This window comes from Agelaius tricolor, unplaced genomic scaffold (assembly GCF_023055355.1).
Source record: "Agelaius tricolor isolate 1412-34295 unplaced genomic scaffold, bAgeTri1.0.p SCAF_4, whole genome shotgun sequence".
NCBI lineage: Eukaryota > Metazoa > Chordata > Aves > Passeriformes > Icteridae > Agelaius > Agelaius tricolor.
This window is the reverse complement of record NW_027269264.1, coordinates 49976506-49990157: the sequence shown is the minus strand read 5'-3', so window position 1 is coordinate 49990157 and position 13652 is coordinate 49976506. Positions and strand designations below refer to the sequence as shown.

At 56.0% G+C, this 13652-nt stretch overlaps 2 protein-coding genes across 2 annotated transcripts; both read right to left on the bottom strand.

Annotated features, from left to right (window-relative positions):
* Positions 1-3709: 3709 nt before the first annotated feature.
* Positions 3710-6070, bottom strand: RPP25L (ribonuclease P/MRP subunit p25 like). The gene is made up of 2 exons (XM_071425700.1): positions 5944-6070; positions 3710-5038 (listed from the first exon to the last, which is right to left on the bottom strand). The coding sequence occupies exon 2, from the start codon at positions 5027-5029 to the stop codon at positions 4481-4483; it is 549 nt and encodes a 182-aa protein (XP_071281801.1). The 5' UTR covers positions 5030-5038; positions 5944-6070; the 3' UTR covers positions 3710-4480.
* A 761-nt stretch (positions 6071-6831) lies between these two features.
* On the bottom strand, positions 6832-11384 carry DCTN3 (dynactin subunit 3). The gene is made up of 7 exons (XM_071425702.1): positions 11229-11384; positions 11023-11107; positions 10042-10128; positions 9071-9154; positions 8459-8517; positions 7653-7712; positions 6832-7239 (listed from the first exon to the last, which is right to left on the bottom strand). The coding sequence occupies exons 1-7, from the start codon at positions 11382-11384 to the stop codon at positions 7150-7152; spliced, it is 621 nt and encodes a 206-aa protein (XP_071281803.1). The 3' UTR covers positions 6832-7149.
* Between the last annotated feature and the right edge of the window lie 2268 nt (positions 11385-13652).

The window sequence follows — 13652 nt, the reverse complement described above, 5'->3', positions numbered from 1 at the left end:
GAAGCTTTCTCTCGGCTTCCCCTCCTCCGGCAGGGCAGTGAGGACACAGGGATCACTGTTCTGCCTCCAGCACCTGGAAGAGAGAAAGTCACAGTCACCGTGTCAGGAAGGGACAGGCTCTGTGACCCCCTCGGGCTGGGCTGGGGCGTGCCAGGGGACAGCTGCCCCAGGGCCCACAGGGCTCCGCTGGAGTTCGAGACCTGCAGCGGCTCCCAGGTCAGATGCTCTTTGAGGGACATTTCCAGCACCCCATTCCAGCCCTGGCTCTGCCCCTCATCCCCCGCACGGGCCACCAAGCTGGAGGTGTCCCCAGCGGGAGATCCTTCGCCCTCATCCCGGCCCAGACGCTCCTTCCCGCGCACTCCTGGGTAACTCCGGACAGCCCTGGCCCCGCTCCGATCCCCTCTCCATCCTCCTTTTCCTCCATCAACTCCTTTTCCTGCCGGCGGGACGCCGCTGCCAGGTCCCGCATCCAGACCGGGGCCGGGTCGCAGCAGGTAGGGGGACAGGGCAGCCCCGTTGTGCTCTTTACCGGGGTCGGGCAGAGCCCCGGCTGCGCCTCTGACCCCTGGGACCTCTGACTCCCGCCCGCCGCGGAGCGGGACAACCACAGAGCCCCTGGAACCGGACAGCAACAGGTCCCACCAACTCCGCCCTCCCGCCGCGGAGCCCCGGCATTACCCACCTGCCTCCGCTTCTCCCCCGGGGTCGGACCCCGGTGCCGGCGGGAGGGCGGGCGGCGCTGCCGGGGCCGGGGCCCCGCTGGGAGCGGGCTGGCGGCGCGGGGTGCCGGCGCGGAGCGGCCCCGGCGCGGCCCCGGGAGCGCTCGGAGCGGCGCGGTCCCGCCGCGGCCGCCCGTGGGTGCCGCAGCCCCGCGCGCCGCCCGCGCCCTCCCGCCGGCACCGGGGGCGGGTCCTGCTGCCGCCCCGCCCCCTCTCTGCCATTGGTCAGCTCCTCTGCCCGCCGCCTATCATTGGCCGAACGCCTCCCTCGGGACACGCCCCCTCGCCCGGCTCCCACGTGAGCGGCGGGGGGAGAACGCCGGGTAGCGCGCGCTCTGCCGGCCCGGCCCGGGACCCGGCGCGGTACTGCCCTGGTACTGCCCCGCTACTGCCCCGCTACTGCCAGCTGTACAACGCGGTACTGCCCCGCTACTGCCCCGGTACTGACAGCTGTACAACCCGCTACTGCCCCGCTACTGCCAGCGGTACTGCCCCGGTACTGCCCCGGTACTGCCAGCAGTACAACCCGGTACTGCCAGCTGTACAACCCGGTACTGCCCCGGTACTGACAGCGGTACTGCCCTGGTACTGCCAGCAGTACAACCCGGTACTACCAGCGGTACTGCCCCATTACTGCCCCGGTACTGCCAACGGTACTGCCCGGGTACTGCCAAGGGTACTGCCGACGGTACAACCCGCTACTGTCCCGGTCCTGCCCCCGGTACTGCCCCAGTACTGCCAACGCTACTGCCAGCAGTACTGCCCCGGTACTACTGTCCGTGGTACTGCCCCCGGTACTGCCGGCGGTACAACCCAGTACTGTCCCAGTACTGCTAACGGTACTGCCCCCAGTACTGCCCCAGTCCTGCCCCCAGTACTGCCCCGGTACTGCCAGCGGTACTGCCAGCGGTACTGCCCCAGTACTGAGAGCACAACTGTCCCCGCTAGTGCCACCGGTGCTGCCCTCCCGCAGCTGCTGGCGCAGCCCTGCCTCTGTCCCGCTGCACTGCCCTCATGTGCTGCCTGCCTGCCCTGCTCTCCGTGCCCGGGGCCACCGGCTGGCTCTCCGCGCCGCTGCCTGCCCCTGCACACACACACACACACACGAACACACACACACACGCAGACACAAACATACAAACACACACACACACACACGCACGCACGCACGCACCTGGTCCCACACACATCGGGGCTTGAGGGTGCTGAGGATGGACTTGCCAGGGCAGGGCTGGGGGTCCTTCCTGGGTCGCAAGGGGCTACAGGCAGGCAGGGGTGGGCTTAGACCCCACAATAGCCCAGGGAGAGGAAGGAACAAGACATTAAGGGAAAATCACTACCTGGGAATATGAGCAAGATCAGCCTCACCAGCACAGCCGGCTTCCCCCTGTCCTGTCAGTGGGGAAACTGAGGTACAGGGAAGCCTGACCCCATGCACAGCTGCCAGCTTTCACATGGGCATTGGAGCCAAAGAAGCCTTCGTGTGGGGCTTCCCCCAAAGGGGGGGCACTCCTCCTGAAGGGCACAGGTATGGCACCCAAAGGAGATGGCTGGGAGACAGGAGGAGGGGCTGGAGGGGCCCTTGGGAAGCTCCCTGGAGACCCGCAGGGATCAGCACCTGCAAATGCTCTGAAAAACCACATCCAAGCACCACATAGGCCTGGTGACACAGATGCACAGCAGTGACACCGGGGTCTGTGGCAGCCAGGCATGGTGTCACATGGTGCGGCTCTGTGGGAGAAGAGGCAGCTGGATAAAGGATGGGTGAAGGGCAGAGCTGGAAGGGAGCTGGGACATCTCTCTGCTGACCCGAACCCACGGGCTTGACGGTTGGGTAAAGCTCAGTCCTGAAGGGAGAGCCACCAAGTCAGCTGAAGATAACTTCCAGTGAAACAATAATCACTGCAGCTTTGATGAGGTGGCTTTAAACGTGCCACAGCCATGAGGGAGGGTTACACAGGCTGCCTGAGGATCTGGCTCTCGGCTCTCTACTAAGGGGGTGTTTTTAGTAAACATAGACACATTGCCAGTTGAAATGTCAGAAGCCATCTGATCAGACACTTGAGCATCTTCCTTGGCATTTATGGCTAATCTGCTAATTAGTCGAGAAAAGCGGTCTCCTCCTCAGAGGAGCAGTAAGGGAGCAGCAGCTGGGAACAGCACAAAGATAAAACAGATTAACTCTGCCCCATCCGTGGGACTCACATCTGCCAGCACAGCAGACAGGTCCAAGCGTTTCCCTGACTCCCTGCAGGTGGTGGGGCAGGAAGCAGTGAGCCCTCCAGAGGGGGGAGGAGGTGTGCAAGCCTGGCACAGTCCTGGCTCCTGGGCGCTCGTTTGGATGCGAGGCAGGTGTCTGTGCGCCAGGCAGGCTGCTGGAGTCTTGTCTGGTTGCACGGGCAACACACTGCACCTCTCCTGCTCCCCTCACTTGGGTAAAATCTCTTCTTTTGATGCTTGTGCTGTTACCCTTAAACTGACAGTGCAGAGCGCTAGGTCCAGCTGGAGATCACTGCACAAGCAGCGACACAGGAAGGGCCCGGGACAGGGAGTGCTCAGGACACGTGTGAGCTCACGATGCGAGAGCTCAGCCTGTCACAGAACAGCCCTTCTCTCCGGCCCAGAGAGATCAGACCTGCTCCAGGAGAGAAACTACTGCACAAGAGAAGACGATCCATCCTTTGCCTCAATCAGCAGAGTTCAGGATGAGTCTTTTTGAGGCTGCAGTTCCAGCCAGTTTATTAAAGGAGGGAAAAAAAATTAGCAAAAAAATTCACAGAAAAGAAACAGAACCTTGATCTATTTTGGATGTGAAAGGAGGTTAGCATTTGGATAATAACGTCCTCTTGGATCAGGGTCCATTTACAGCTACAAAAGGAAGAAACAGCAGCAGGAGAGCTGGAAGAGCAGAGTTTCAGCCAGCAGCCGCAACCCCACCACCAATGCTTACAGGGTGACCTCCAGTGGGATGAGTAAGACATGACAAATTTTGAAGTTACATGAAGTTAAATCTTTATTTTAAAGCCATCTTTGTGCATTATCAAGGAGCAGAAAGGGGAAAGAACAGGATCCTTTGGAGCTTCCCATTACCACCACCCCAGGACAGCTGCAGAGCCACAGGATTTCAGGCTGGTTACAACATGAGTCGACTGCTGCCTGTTTGGAGAGAGAACCATGACCGCCAGTTCTGCTGAACCAAGGAGCTACGTGCACATGATGCCAGACAGAGCTGCATCCTGGCAGTCCTACATTCCACCCCCCCCACAGGCTCAGCAGAAGGACTCTTCAGGCACAGAAATGGCTGGCCCAGCCCTGTGCCCTGCTGTCTGTACACTCATGAGCGGTGACGCTGGCAGCTTCCCCAGGTTCTGTCTCCCCTTTGCACTAGTCAGAGCAACCTGCACCTGGCACACAGACAGGTGTCTGTCCCACTGCCCGGGCTGCTGCACGCCCAGGCATCTGAAACCTCACAGGGCTAGCAGCCCTTCGCTGGGGCTGGCAGCACACCAACAGTTCTTGCTCAAGAAGTGGCAATTCCCATCTTCTGTGATCCCCTAAGGAGTACAGCCCGGCAGCCTCTGGCACGGGAACTTGTCAAAACCCATTTTCAGATAGCCAAGATCACACCCAGTTGTAACAGTCCGCTCCTCCTGCCCTCCCCTCACACCTCTGTGAGCCCCGTGTTCAGCGGCAGCTGTGCAGCCACAGCCCCAGGCTGGTTTCTGCAGCTCCCCTGAACCACGCGCGGAGCTGCCGCCTCAGGGCCCGCCTGGCACTCCCCCGGTGGAGCGAGGGTGCTTCCCCGTGCTGGCAGCTCCCCGGCCTCCGCCCTGCTTCCTCTTCATCTGGCCCTGCGATTCTGCTTTCAGTGTCTCAGTCCAGAAGGCATCGAAAGATCCCGGGGCCTGGTATCCCGGCTCCTGAGGATCCAGGGCATCTTTGCTCAGCAGGACACAAATGGCAGGAATGTTCCTCTTCACTGTCAAGGCATCGAGGCCTGCCTCAGGCACAATGGGCTCCCAGATTTCTTCGATCTGTCTGAAGAGCACTTTGGTGATCTGGTGCAGCTCCTTCAGCCTTCGTTTCATGATTTCCACACAGGTGATGGTCTTGCTGACGGCCTTGCCTGAGCCAGTGAAAAGAATCTGCCTCACAGAGTCCTGCTCCATCTTGCTCATGGCATAGCCCATCAGATTCCTAATTTTGCTCCCGTCCTTCACCTTCATTTCAATAATATCAGTGGGCAGGTCAGTGAAAGGAAGAGGACAAGGTTTCTCCACAATTTTGGTCTTCTTATAGTTCTCCATTCTGCAATGCTGAAAAGGAAAAGAGACCCATGAACACCCAGCCCACGGTAATTGCTGCACAAAGAAACTCTCACCACAGTTAGCTACAACCTTTCCTCTGAAGGGCACTCTGAACTGTCAGGGTTGGGAATCCTGGAAAGGCACAACCAAAAGATTAGCCCAGTCCCAGTCCTCATAAGGACATACCTACAGTACGAATGTTACCACAGGGCAGCCTGAGCCTTGGCAGGCAGGCTGTGAAAAAGACAGCTCTAGTGTTGTGGGCTAAGCAGGGTGACGTGAAAAACACTGCTGTATCTCAAGAGAAGACAGAACAAACAAGTGAGATGGGGTGACTAAGAAAAGAACTCGGGGGTGCTGGCCACAGCTGCATCAGAACATGCACAGGATGAATTCAAGCACAGTTTACGTGCAGCACCTCGTGTACAGGCTCATGGGGACCTGGCCGGCCCAGCTCAGGGGAAAACACTACATGTCACAAGGGAGATGGCAAGCCAAGGATTGCAGGAATAAAAAAAGCTTTCCTCGAGTACAAGACAGAAAGGCCAGGTCTCACAGCTGCCGTCTCTGCCAAGGCAGATGCCATCCTGACCTAAGCCTGCTTGACCCTGTGCAAGGCACTCCACGTCCCCACAGCACAGCTCAAGGTGCAGAAGGTCGCAGTACTTTGTTACCAGCAGGCTCCTGAGTCCCACTGCACCCAGACCCTGCACCCGCACCCCATCCTCAGGGACACGGCAGCGCGGAGACCCCGCTCCGAACCCTGGGAGCACACGAGGCCCTCACTCCCACACGGCCACCCCCGCCATCGGTGCCGGGGGGCCCGGGGGGAGCCGGGCCGCCGCGGCGGGATGCGGGAATGCCGGGGTGGGAGTGAGGGATGCCCCGGTGTGGCGTGCGGAACCCCCGCTCACCTGCGGCCGCCTCAGCGCGCCCTTCGACACAAGATGGCGGCCGACGCCGGGAGCGCGCAAGCGCGAGGCGGATGGGCGGGGCTCGGTATCGGGGCCACGCCCACCAGTCGCACGACGGGGTGTGTCGGTAGTGGGCGGGGCGAAAGGCGGCCCCGCCCACTGGGCGGTCCCCGGGCATCCCCGCTCCCACGGGCGCGTCCCGCTCTCCCGGCACCGGGCACGGACACGGGTGTCCCTGTGCGCGCCCACGGAAGGCCGAGTGTCAGCTCCCAGCCTTACCTGAGCTCCCCAGGCAGCTGCAGGGAGCGGGGGTTTTCCACAGGCCTGCAGCCCCACTGTGGTTTGACAACCAGCAAGGTTGCTGATCAGGGACAGTTCAGGGACCAGCGAGCTCTTCTAGGATTCCTATGGGGATTCTGCCCCGGTCCTGCAGGACTCCTAGGTCTCACTCACCAACCTGAAGCGTTTGAGACCCTTGCAAAAGCATGGCCTTAGAAACTCCATGTTAAGCCAGACCAAGCAAGGCATGGCTTGTGCCTCTATGGAAAGAGCCAGCACGGGCCTTGGCTTGCAGCAGCCTCAGAAAGCAGAGGCAGGATAAAGGCAAAAGCTGCTGCCTTCTCTCGGCACAGAGATGGGAGAACAGCAAGGCAGAAAAGTTCCATAAGACCAGACTCCCCTGGGCACAGGCAACTCACAGGAACAGAAGGAGTGTGGGGCACAGTCTACAAAAGTGTGGGACTGGAAGGAATTTACCCACCCCTGGCCCAAGGCTGAAAGGAACCACTGGCCATCTCCTGGAGGCTGCCAAGAGATCACTGCCTGGGGAAAAATCCCCAGTCTGTGCCAGGAATAGTCCTCACATCCAGGGAGAGACAGACAACCCAGTTAGCATTTCAGAACTTTACTATGGCCCACAGGAAGCACAGAAATCGGAGGAAGCTTCGGTTTTTAAATATGTTAAAACTGAGATGCATTTCAGAGAAGTGCAAGATTTGCAAACAGTGGCAGATTAAGGAGCAGTGTGGCTTCAACTGGGGGCTGGCAAGGCTCTGTACGGAGCTGGAAGGATCCTTCCTTGTCACTTCAGCATGCTCGTGCCAAGCGGGAAGGAGCTGGGACCAGCAGGATGCAAGCAGTGCCACAGGAGCCCTGGGCACGCTGCGCTCCCAGCTCTGCCATCACTCTGCGCTCCCAGCTCTGCCATCACTCTGCCACAGGTTTTGCTTGCTTGGCCACTTCCAGACGTGTCAGGATTTCATTCCATTGCACAAACTGCTTGGAGAGAAGCAGGGTCTGGACATGACACTTAAGGAAAGTAATGTGGAAACTGAGAGGAAGAAACCCAGGTCAGAGCATTCTGACAGCACCACTACAGTCCTGATTCCTTCAGAGAGCCCAGGGCACCAGGCTGTTGAAAGCCTACATGGATTCACTGCACAGCACCTGCACAGCACCAAACACCCACAGAAGGTCCAGGAGGCACTTGTGAACACCACATACCACTGCCATGCAAGGGCTTTCTACACAGTTTCCCTACCCACTGTGGCTTTGGGATGTGCCTCAGCACTGGGATCCTAGGCAGCCAGAACAGGGACACAGGTGTCACCACATCAGAAGGGCTGTTAAACCCCAGGCTGGAGATGCAACAGGATCAGCCAGGGGAAGGGGTCAGTTCAGGTGTTCCAAGCCCAGAGTTCAAAGGATACCATTTTGTTGTAATCCTCAAGGAGTGTCTTGACACTGTCAGTGAGATCGTGACGCTTCTCCTGTGAAGAGGGGAGACATGGTGCATGAGCAATAAATAACATGAAGGACATTTCTCCCTTCCCAGTCCATGACAGCAGGGCAGGAGACTCATCCAAGGCCAGCACCGAGATCAGTGCTCAGGCCCTGACTGTGGGTGCTCACTGCAGCTGGACAGGTTTCCAGAATCAAGAGAGAGGTGACAAACACTGGTCCCATGAAGCAGCAAAGCCCCCAGGCTTGCACTGCTGCCTGCCTCTCCTCAGTATCCAGGCTTTGCTTGCCCCAGAACAGAAACTCACAGCAAAATGCTGAAAGAGACCATTAGGAACTGCCCAGGCTACTCACTGCCAGCTCCAAGAGTGCTCATACAGGGAGGGAAAGGGTGAAGGGACAGGGTGACAGTGTCAACAACATTCTAGAGAGTAGGACACTGGAGGAGAGCAATGCCTCACCTCAGTGTCTCTGTAAAAGGGGGAATTCAAGATGGTTGAACCCACTGTCACTTACTACGTGTCACTTACTATGTGAAAGCTGTTTTGAGCGGGGTTATGGTGGGCAAATTTCCAACTTGGACTCAATTCACAGAAATCCTTTTCCCCTTAGAGTACTTAAACTTCTTTAAGACCATGGTATGAAAATTCAAATTGCAAAAAACTTCCATAAATGAGCAACTCAAGCAATTACAAACGCAGGGGGTATCAGTACAGGCACTGGCAAAAGGTTCCTAGGCCCTTCTAGTCAGTACTGATAGGAATATTGATGGTACCTGCTGCTGTATGTGGATCTGTGAGAGCCGCTGCAGTTTGGCTGCATGGTCAGGAACCGCTGGAAACACAAAGGAGAATTTACTTTGGGTTGTTTTACAGCACATGGGAACAGCTCCCAAAGTACAGCCCAGTCCTCCGCCATGAGCACAGCGTGGCAGAACTCCACTCACTGAGTGCAAGTGTCACACACTATAGATAAAACTCACACAGGATTTAAAAAAAAAAAGTTAATTACTCTGCACATGGCACGAGCTCAGGGATTGCCAAAGTGACGGCTACTCAAGAGCTACATCAGAGTAAACCACCTGCCAGGAACAGAGATGTGCTGGATGTGATAGAGCTCACGGGAAGGAATGACCTGCCAGGCTCCACTCTCTCTGCCATGGTGCTCTCCCTAGCCTGCTTCACAAACTCTATCACCTCCTTGACCCTGCAAGGGAGGCTGGAGCAGCATGAGGCAGGAGCAGACCAAGTTTGTACTCAGTTTACTCTCACACCACTAAGCTGTCCTCTTCTCCAGTCCCAGGTTGAAGACAAAAGAAACAAAGCAGGACAGGCCACAGCTCAGCAGGTGGCATTTGCAGCTCCAGTTTGCAGAGAAACATGCATACCTTGGATACTGGTGCTGTCCAAGATGGGCTGGAGGTTCTTCACCTGCTCCAGAAGGGCTGCACGGGCAGGAATGGCCTGTTCCTCTGGATGGGGGGGACAAGGAGCAACATCAGTAAACACAAAACACTGCTCTGGCTTTTCACAAATAATGGTAATTTTTCCAGCTGATCTGTCTTTACAGAAAGGAGCTAGTTCATGATTTTATTTACACTTTTTTGCTGCTCATCCCTGGGTATTGATTCACACCAATTTCATGCTGGAGAATCTCCACCAAGTTTTAATGAGAGGACAAGGAGTATGGGTACAAATTGAAACAGAAGAAATTTAGGCTAGATATTAGGAAGAAATTCTTTACTGTGAGGGTGGTGAGACACTGGCACAGTTGCTCAGGAAGCTGTGGATGCTCCATCCCTGGCAGTGCTCAGGGCCAGGCTGGATGGGGCCCTGAGCAACCTGGGATAGCTGGGGAGGTGTCCCTGTCTACAGCAGGGTGGGTTGGGACTGGATGGTCCTTAAGTATTCCATGACTCTAATGGAATTCCATTTACGGATTATACCATTGCAGATTGATCAAATTCCTTGGGTCAAGAGAGGACAAGGCTAGGGGATGTCAGAATACACCCAAATGTCTTCTGTTTTTGTCCCAGCCTGGACAATATTGGAAGTGGGGTCAGGAAACCATTCTAGCTCCAGCTTTTCTTACCGGCCTTTGATTAATTTGGGGCTACAGTGAGTGACCAATACGGGAGAGATCAGAGCTGATAAAAGTACAACATGGCTGTGCACAAGGGAGCACTGAGGGTGGCAGACATCCCTGTACAAACCTCTCTCTGACACCTCCATGGGGCATGCCGTGCCACATCTTTACAACTGAAGAAAAGAAATCCATCCTGACCCATCTTAGGTAAAGAACACTTTTTTTGCAGTGCTACAAAAGCCTCCTGTTTCCCCTCATTGTTTCATGCCATACCTGCCAAGATGAACTGCAGCTTCATAGTGTCTGGAACAGCCATCCTGTCAATGTACTGGGGGTCAAGGTATTTTATTACATCTTCAACTGGAGGGATAAACAGGTTTGGAGACAAAAAGTAGGGGAAATGTTATGGCATTCACAAGAGCAGCTTCCCCTCAGATAACTTTGCAAACACTGCTTACATAACCACCTTTTTTTTTTTTTTCCCCAAATTAATTAATTTCTATGTGACTTTGGAGCTCTGTATGAAGAATGACAAATGGCTTAAGCCAAGAAACACTGCTTCAGGGACAACTGGAAATCTTGCTTTTTGTCTGGATAACAGTTATCAAAGGTGAGTGAAATCTGCTTTCTCCCACCCTCAGGACAAAACCAGCCAACAGCCCCCCATCTTGGTCCTTAAAATCATCCATAAATACATGGTTTATTCTTTCATACTGAGTAGCCACTGCAGACTTGGACCACAATGACCCTCTCTGCCCCTCCTGTGACAAAACAGGGCAAAACCTGGCCAACATGCAGCTCTGCATGTTGGATAAAGCACCCCCCAGTTTGGAGGCAGCTCCCCAGTTCTGCCCACTGAGTGTGAACTTTATTGCTCCCACGACACACAGAAGGCAGAGCTACTTCAGCATGCCCAAGAACTCCAAGTGTGCAGGAATTCATTTAAAAAGCTCATGCTCCAAGAGCCTTCAGGGGCTGCACTTCAGGCAGAGCACATCCTGGCACTGACACGGGCAGATGGAAATTGACCAAATAACAGGCACCAGCCGCCCGTTTCCCACCTCCGACTGCTGACCTGCAGGATCGCGAGCACAAAAACCTCTCCCAATTACTTATTTCTGTGCCAAACAAACTGAGATAAAGGCCCAAAACAAACAGATGGGCGGATGGTACTTTTGTTTAGAGCAGCGAAAAGCTTTGGAGCTCCCCCCTCCCGCCCTCTGCGATCCTTCCCGTTCCGCAAGAGCCGCTCACTTTTCTTAAACAGGATTTTGATCCTCTCCCTCTTGCCAGCGATATTGTTCAGCGCCACCTGCACCTTCACCAGCTCGTCCGCCACCTGCAGAGGCACAGAGGGAGGAGGGCACGACGGTGTCAGGCCCCCCCGGGCAGCGGCACCCCAGGCCGCGCCGACCCGCACCAAACGGCCCCAGGCCGCCCTCCGCAGCTCCCCCTGGCACCTTTCGCGGCGCGCAGCCCCCGCCGCTGAGGCCGACGCGCTGCTCCAGCTCCTCCAGCCGCCACTGCAGCCTCCGCAGCTCCGCAGCGCCCGCCGCCATCTTCGTGTCGGGCGGAAGCGGCCGCGCCTCACTTCCGGCGCGCCCGGCGGTTGCCATGGCGGCGCGTTGCTAAGGAACGCGGTTGCCATGGAGACGGGAGGGGAGGCCGCGTCTGGCGGAGCGAGCCTCTCTCAGAGGACGCGGCGCGGTCGATGGCGATTTGCACTGCAGAGGGAGGCGTGCAGCCCTCCCGCCGCCTGGGAGGGCAGTCGATGGCCGCTTCATTCCTGCATGGTCCTCCAGGAAAGAGGCGCTGGGATGTATTAAAAGGAATTGATGTAGCGATCCGTGTGGATGCGGGCCCTTTGAAATCCGGGAGGCTGCCGCCAGCTTTCCCCCAGGCCTCTGTCTGCCCGCGTTCACCTTTCTCTTATCGACTGCCACAGGTGACACTCGCGAAGAAGAGAAGCACTAATGAATGGTGCAGCCAACCCCAGCCGCGCCACTGCCTTCAGCTGGCACTCACAATTACACGGATTTCTGACAGGGATGAGACTAATTCATAGTAGCAGCATCTGCCACAGAAAAAGTCCAGAGGCTTTCCCAACCACAGAGCAAGAAGTATCCTAGGGAAGACTGTGGGCAGCAGGTCAAGGGAGGTGATCCTGCCCTCTACTCAGCCCTGGTAAGGGGGCACATTGGGAGTGCTCTGTCCCCTTCTGAGCTTCTCAGGACAGGGAAAACAAGGAGATACCAGAGAGCATCCAGCAGAGGCCACAAGGATGATTTGGGGTCTGGAGCATCTCTCTTCTGAGGAGAGACTGTGGGAGCTGGTCCTGTTCAGTCTGGAGAAAAGACTGAGGGGATTTCATAAGTGCATATAAATATATCAAAGGCTGGTGTCAGAGGGGATGGTGCCAGGCTCTCTCAGTGGTGCTCTGTGACAGGATGAGGAGCAATGGCCATAAGCTAAAACAGAAGGAAGGACTTCATTATCCTGAGGGTGTTAGGGCACTGGAATGGCTGCCTAGGGAGGTTGTAGAGTTTTCCTCTCTGGAGACATTCCAACACCATCTGGATTTGTTCCTTTGTCACCTGCTCCAGGTGACCCTGCCTTGGCAGGGGGGTGATCTCCAGGGGTCCCTTCCAGGCCTGATGATTCTGTGATTCCATGAATTTTCAAAGCACGTTCTGTCATTCTCTGTATCCCAGGCCTCAGCCCCATCATGTACAAATTTCCTCAGAATTGCCAGGATGAACATGGGCCTGGGTATTGCACTGCCATAGCCCAGGCACCAGGGAACACCACGTCAAGGTTCCAGGCCACTCTTTAGATAAAAACGATCTGCTTACAGCAGGTATTTGCTAACATCACTGATAATGTGGGCTGCATGGCTTTGGGGAACCCTCCCATTGCCCTCTGCTGAAAGCTAAACCCACTGTGCCCTGAAAAATCATTGTCCTTACAGGTACATTCCAACTGAGCATCGTACAGGATGCAGGAGGGAGCTGTGGGGTGGCCCAGTGCCCCAGCAGCCCTCATGCCCCCCCAGATCCCCTGCAGGAGCTGTGCAGAGCACTCAGGCAGCAGGAGAAGGCTGAGGCTTCGTGTGCGCTGCCTTTTCTTCCCAGGGATCGATACCTGGGATCTTCAGAGGGCGAAGAGCTGAGCTTTGTTCCACAAAGGCAACAAATAGAAACAGCTTCATTAGCAGGAGTGCCCGGGGGCTGCAGCAGGGGCCGGGGGCTGCAGGGGGGCAGGGCTGGGCACACAGCCATGGCCTCTGCTTCTCTAAGCCATGGCCTGTGCTCAGAATGAACCAGCCCTACCATGGACTGGGCCCAGCGTGATGGGCAATGCCCCAAACACACAAATGCCTCTACTAGAGGGTCCCAGACCACCCAGTACCCTGAGCTGAGGAACTCAGACAGCACTGAGGTGGGCTTTGGGACTGTCCCCATCCACCCTTCAGAGTTCCATCCAGTTTGCAAGCCTTGGAAGGGTGTGACGGTGTTTGCAGGGGTCTTAGGATGAGGGAAGAGACAAGAATGATGACTCTATGTTTCAGAAGGCTTGATTTATTATTTTATGGTATATATTATATTAAAACTATACTAAAGGAATAGAAGAAAGGATTTAATCAGAAGGCCAGCTAAGAATAGAAAAAGAATGGAATGATAACAAAAGCTTATGTCTTGGACAGAGAGTCAGAGCCAGCTGACTGTGATTGGCCGTTAACTAGAAACGACTACATGAGACCAATCACAGATGCACCTGTTGCGTTCCACAGCAGCTGATAATCATTGTTTACATTTTGTTCTTGAGGCTTCTCAGTTTCTCAGGAGAAAGAAATCCTAAGGAGAGGATTTTTCAGAAAACATCAT

Excerpts from the sequence above, each read along its gene's own strand:
- DCTN3 (XM_071425702.1), bottom strand. The coding sequence starts at position 11,384 with ATGGCAACCGCCGGGCGCGCCGGAAGTGAGGCGCGGCCGCTTCCGCCC. Across the intron at positions 10,129-11,022 it reads CAAAATCCTGTTTAAGAAAA|TTGAAGATGTAATAAAATAC; the intron begins GTGAGCGGCTCT and ends TTATCCCTCCAG. Across the intron at positions 7,240-7,652 it reads TTGAGGATTACAACAAAATG|ACCCTGCTTCTCTCCAAGCA; the intron begins GTATCCTTTGAA and ends TGTCATGTCCAG.
- RPP25L (XM_071425700.1), bottom strand. The coding sequence starts at position 5,029 with ATGGAGAACTATAAGAAGACCAAAATTGTGGAGAAACCTTGTCCTCTT.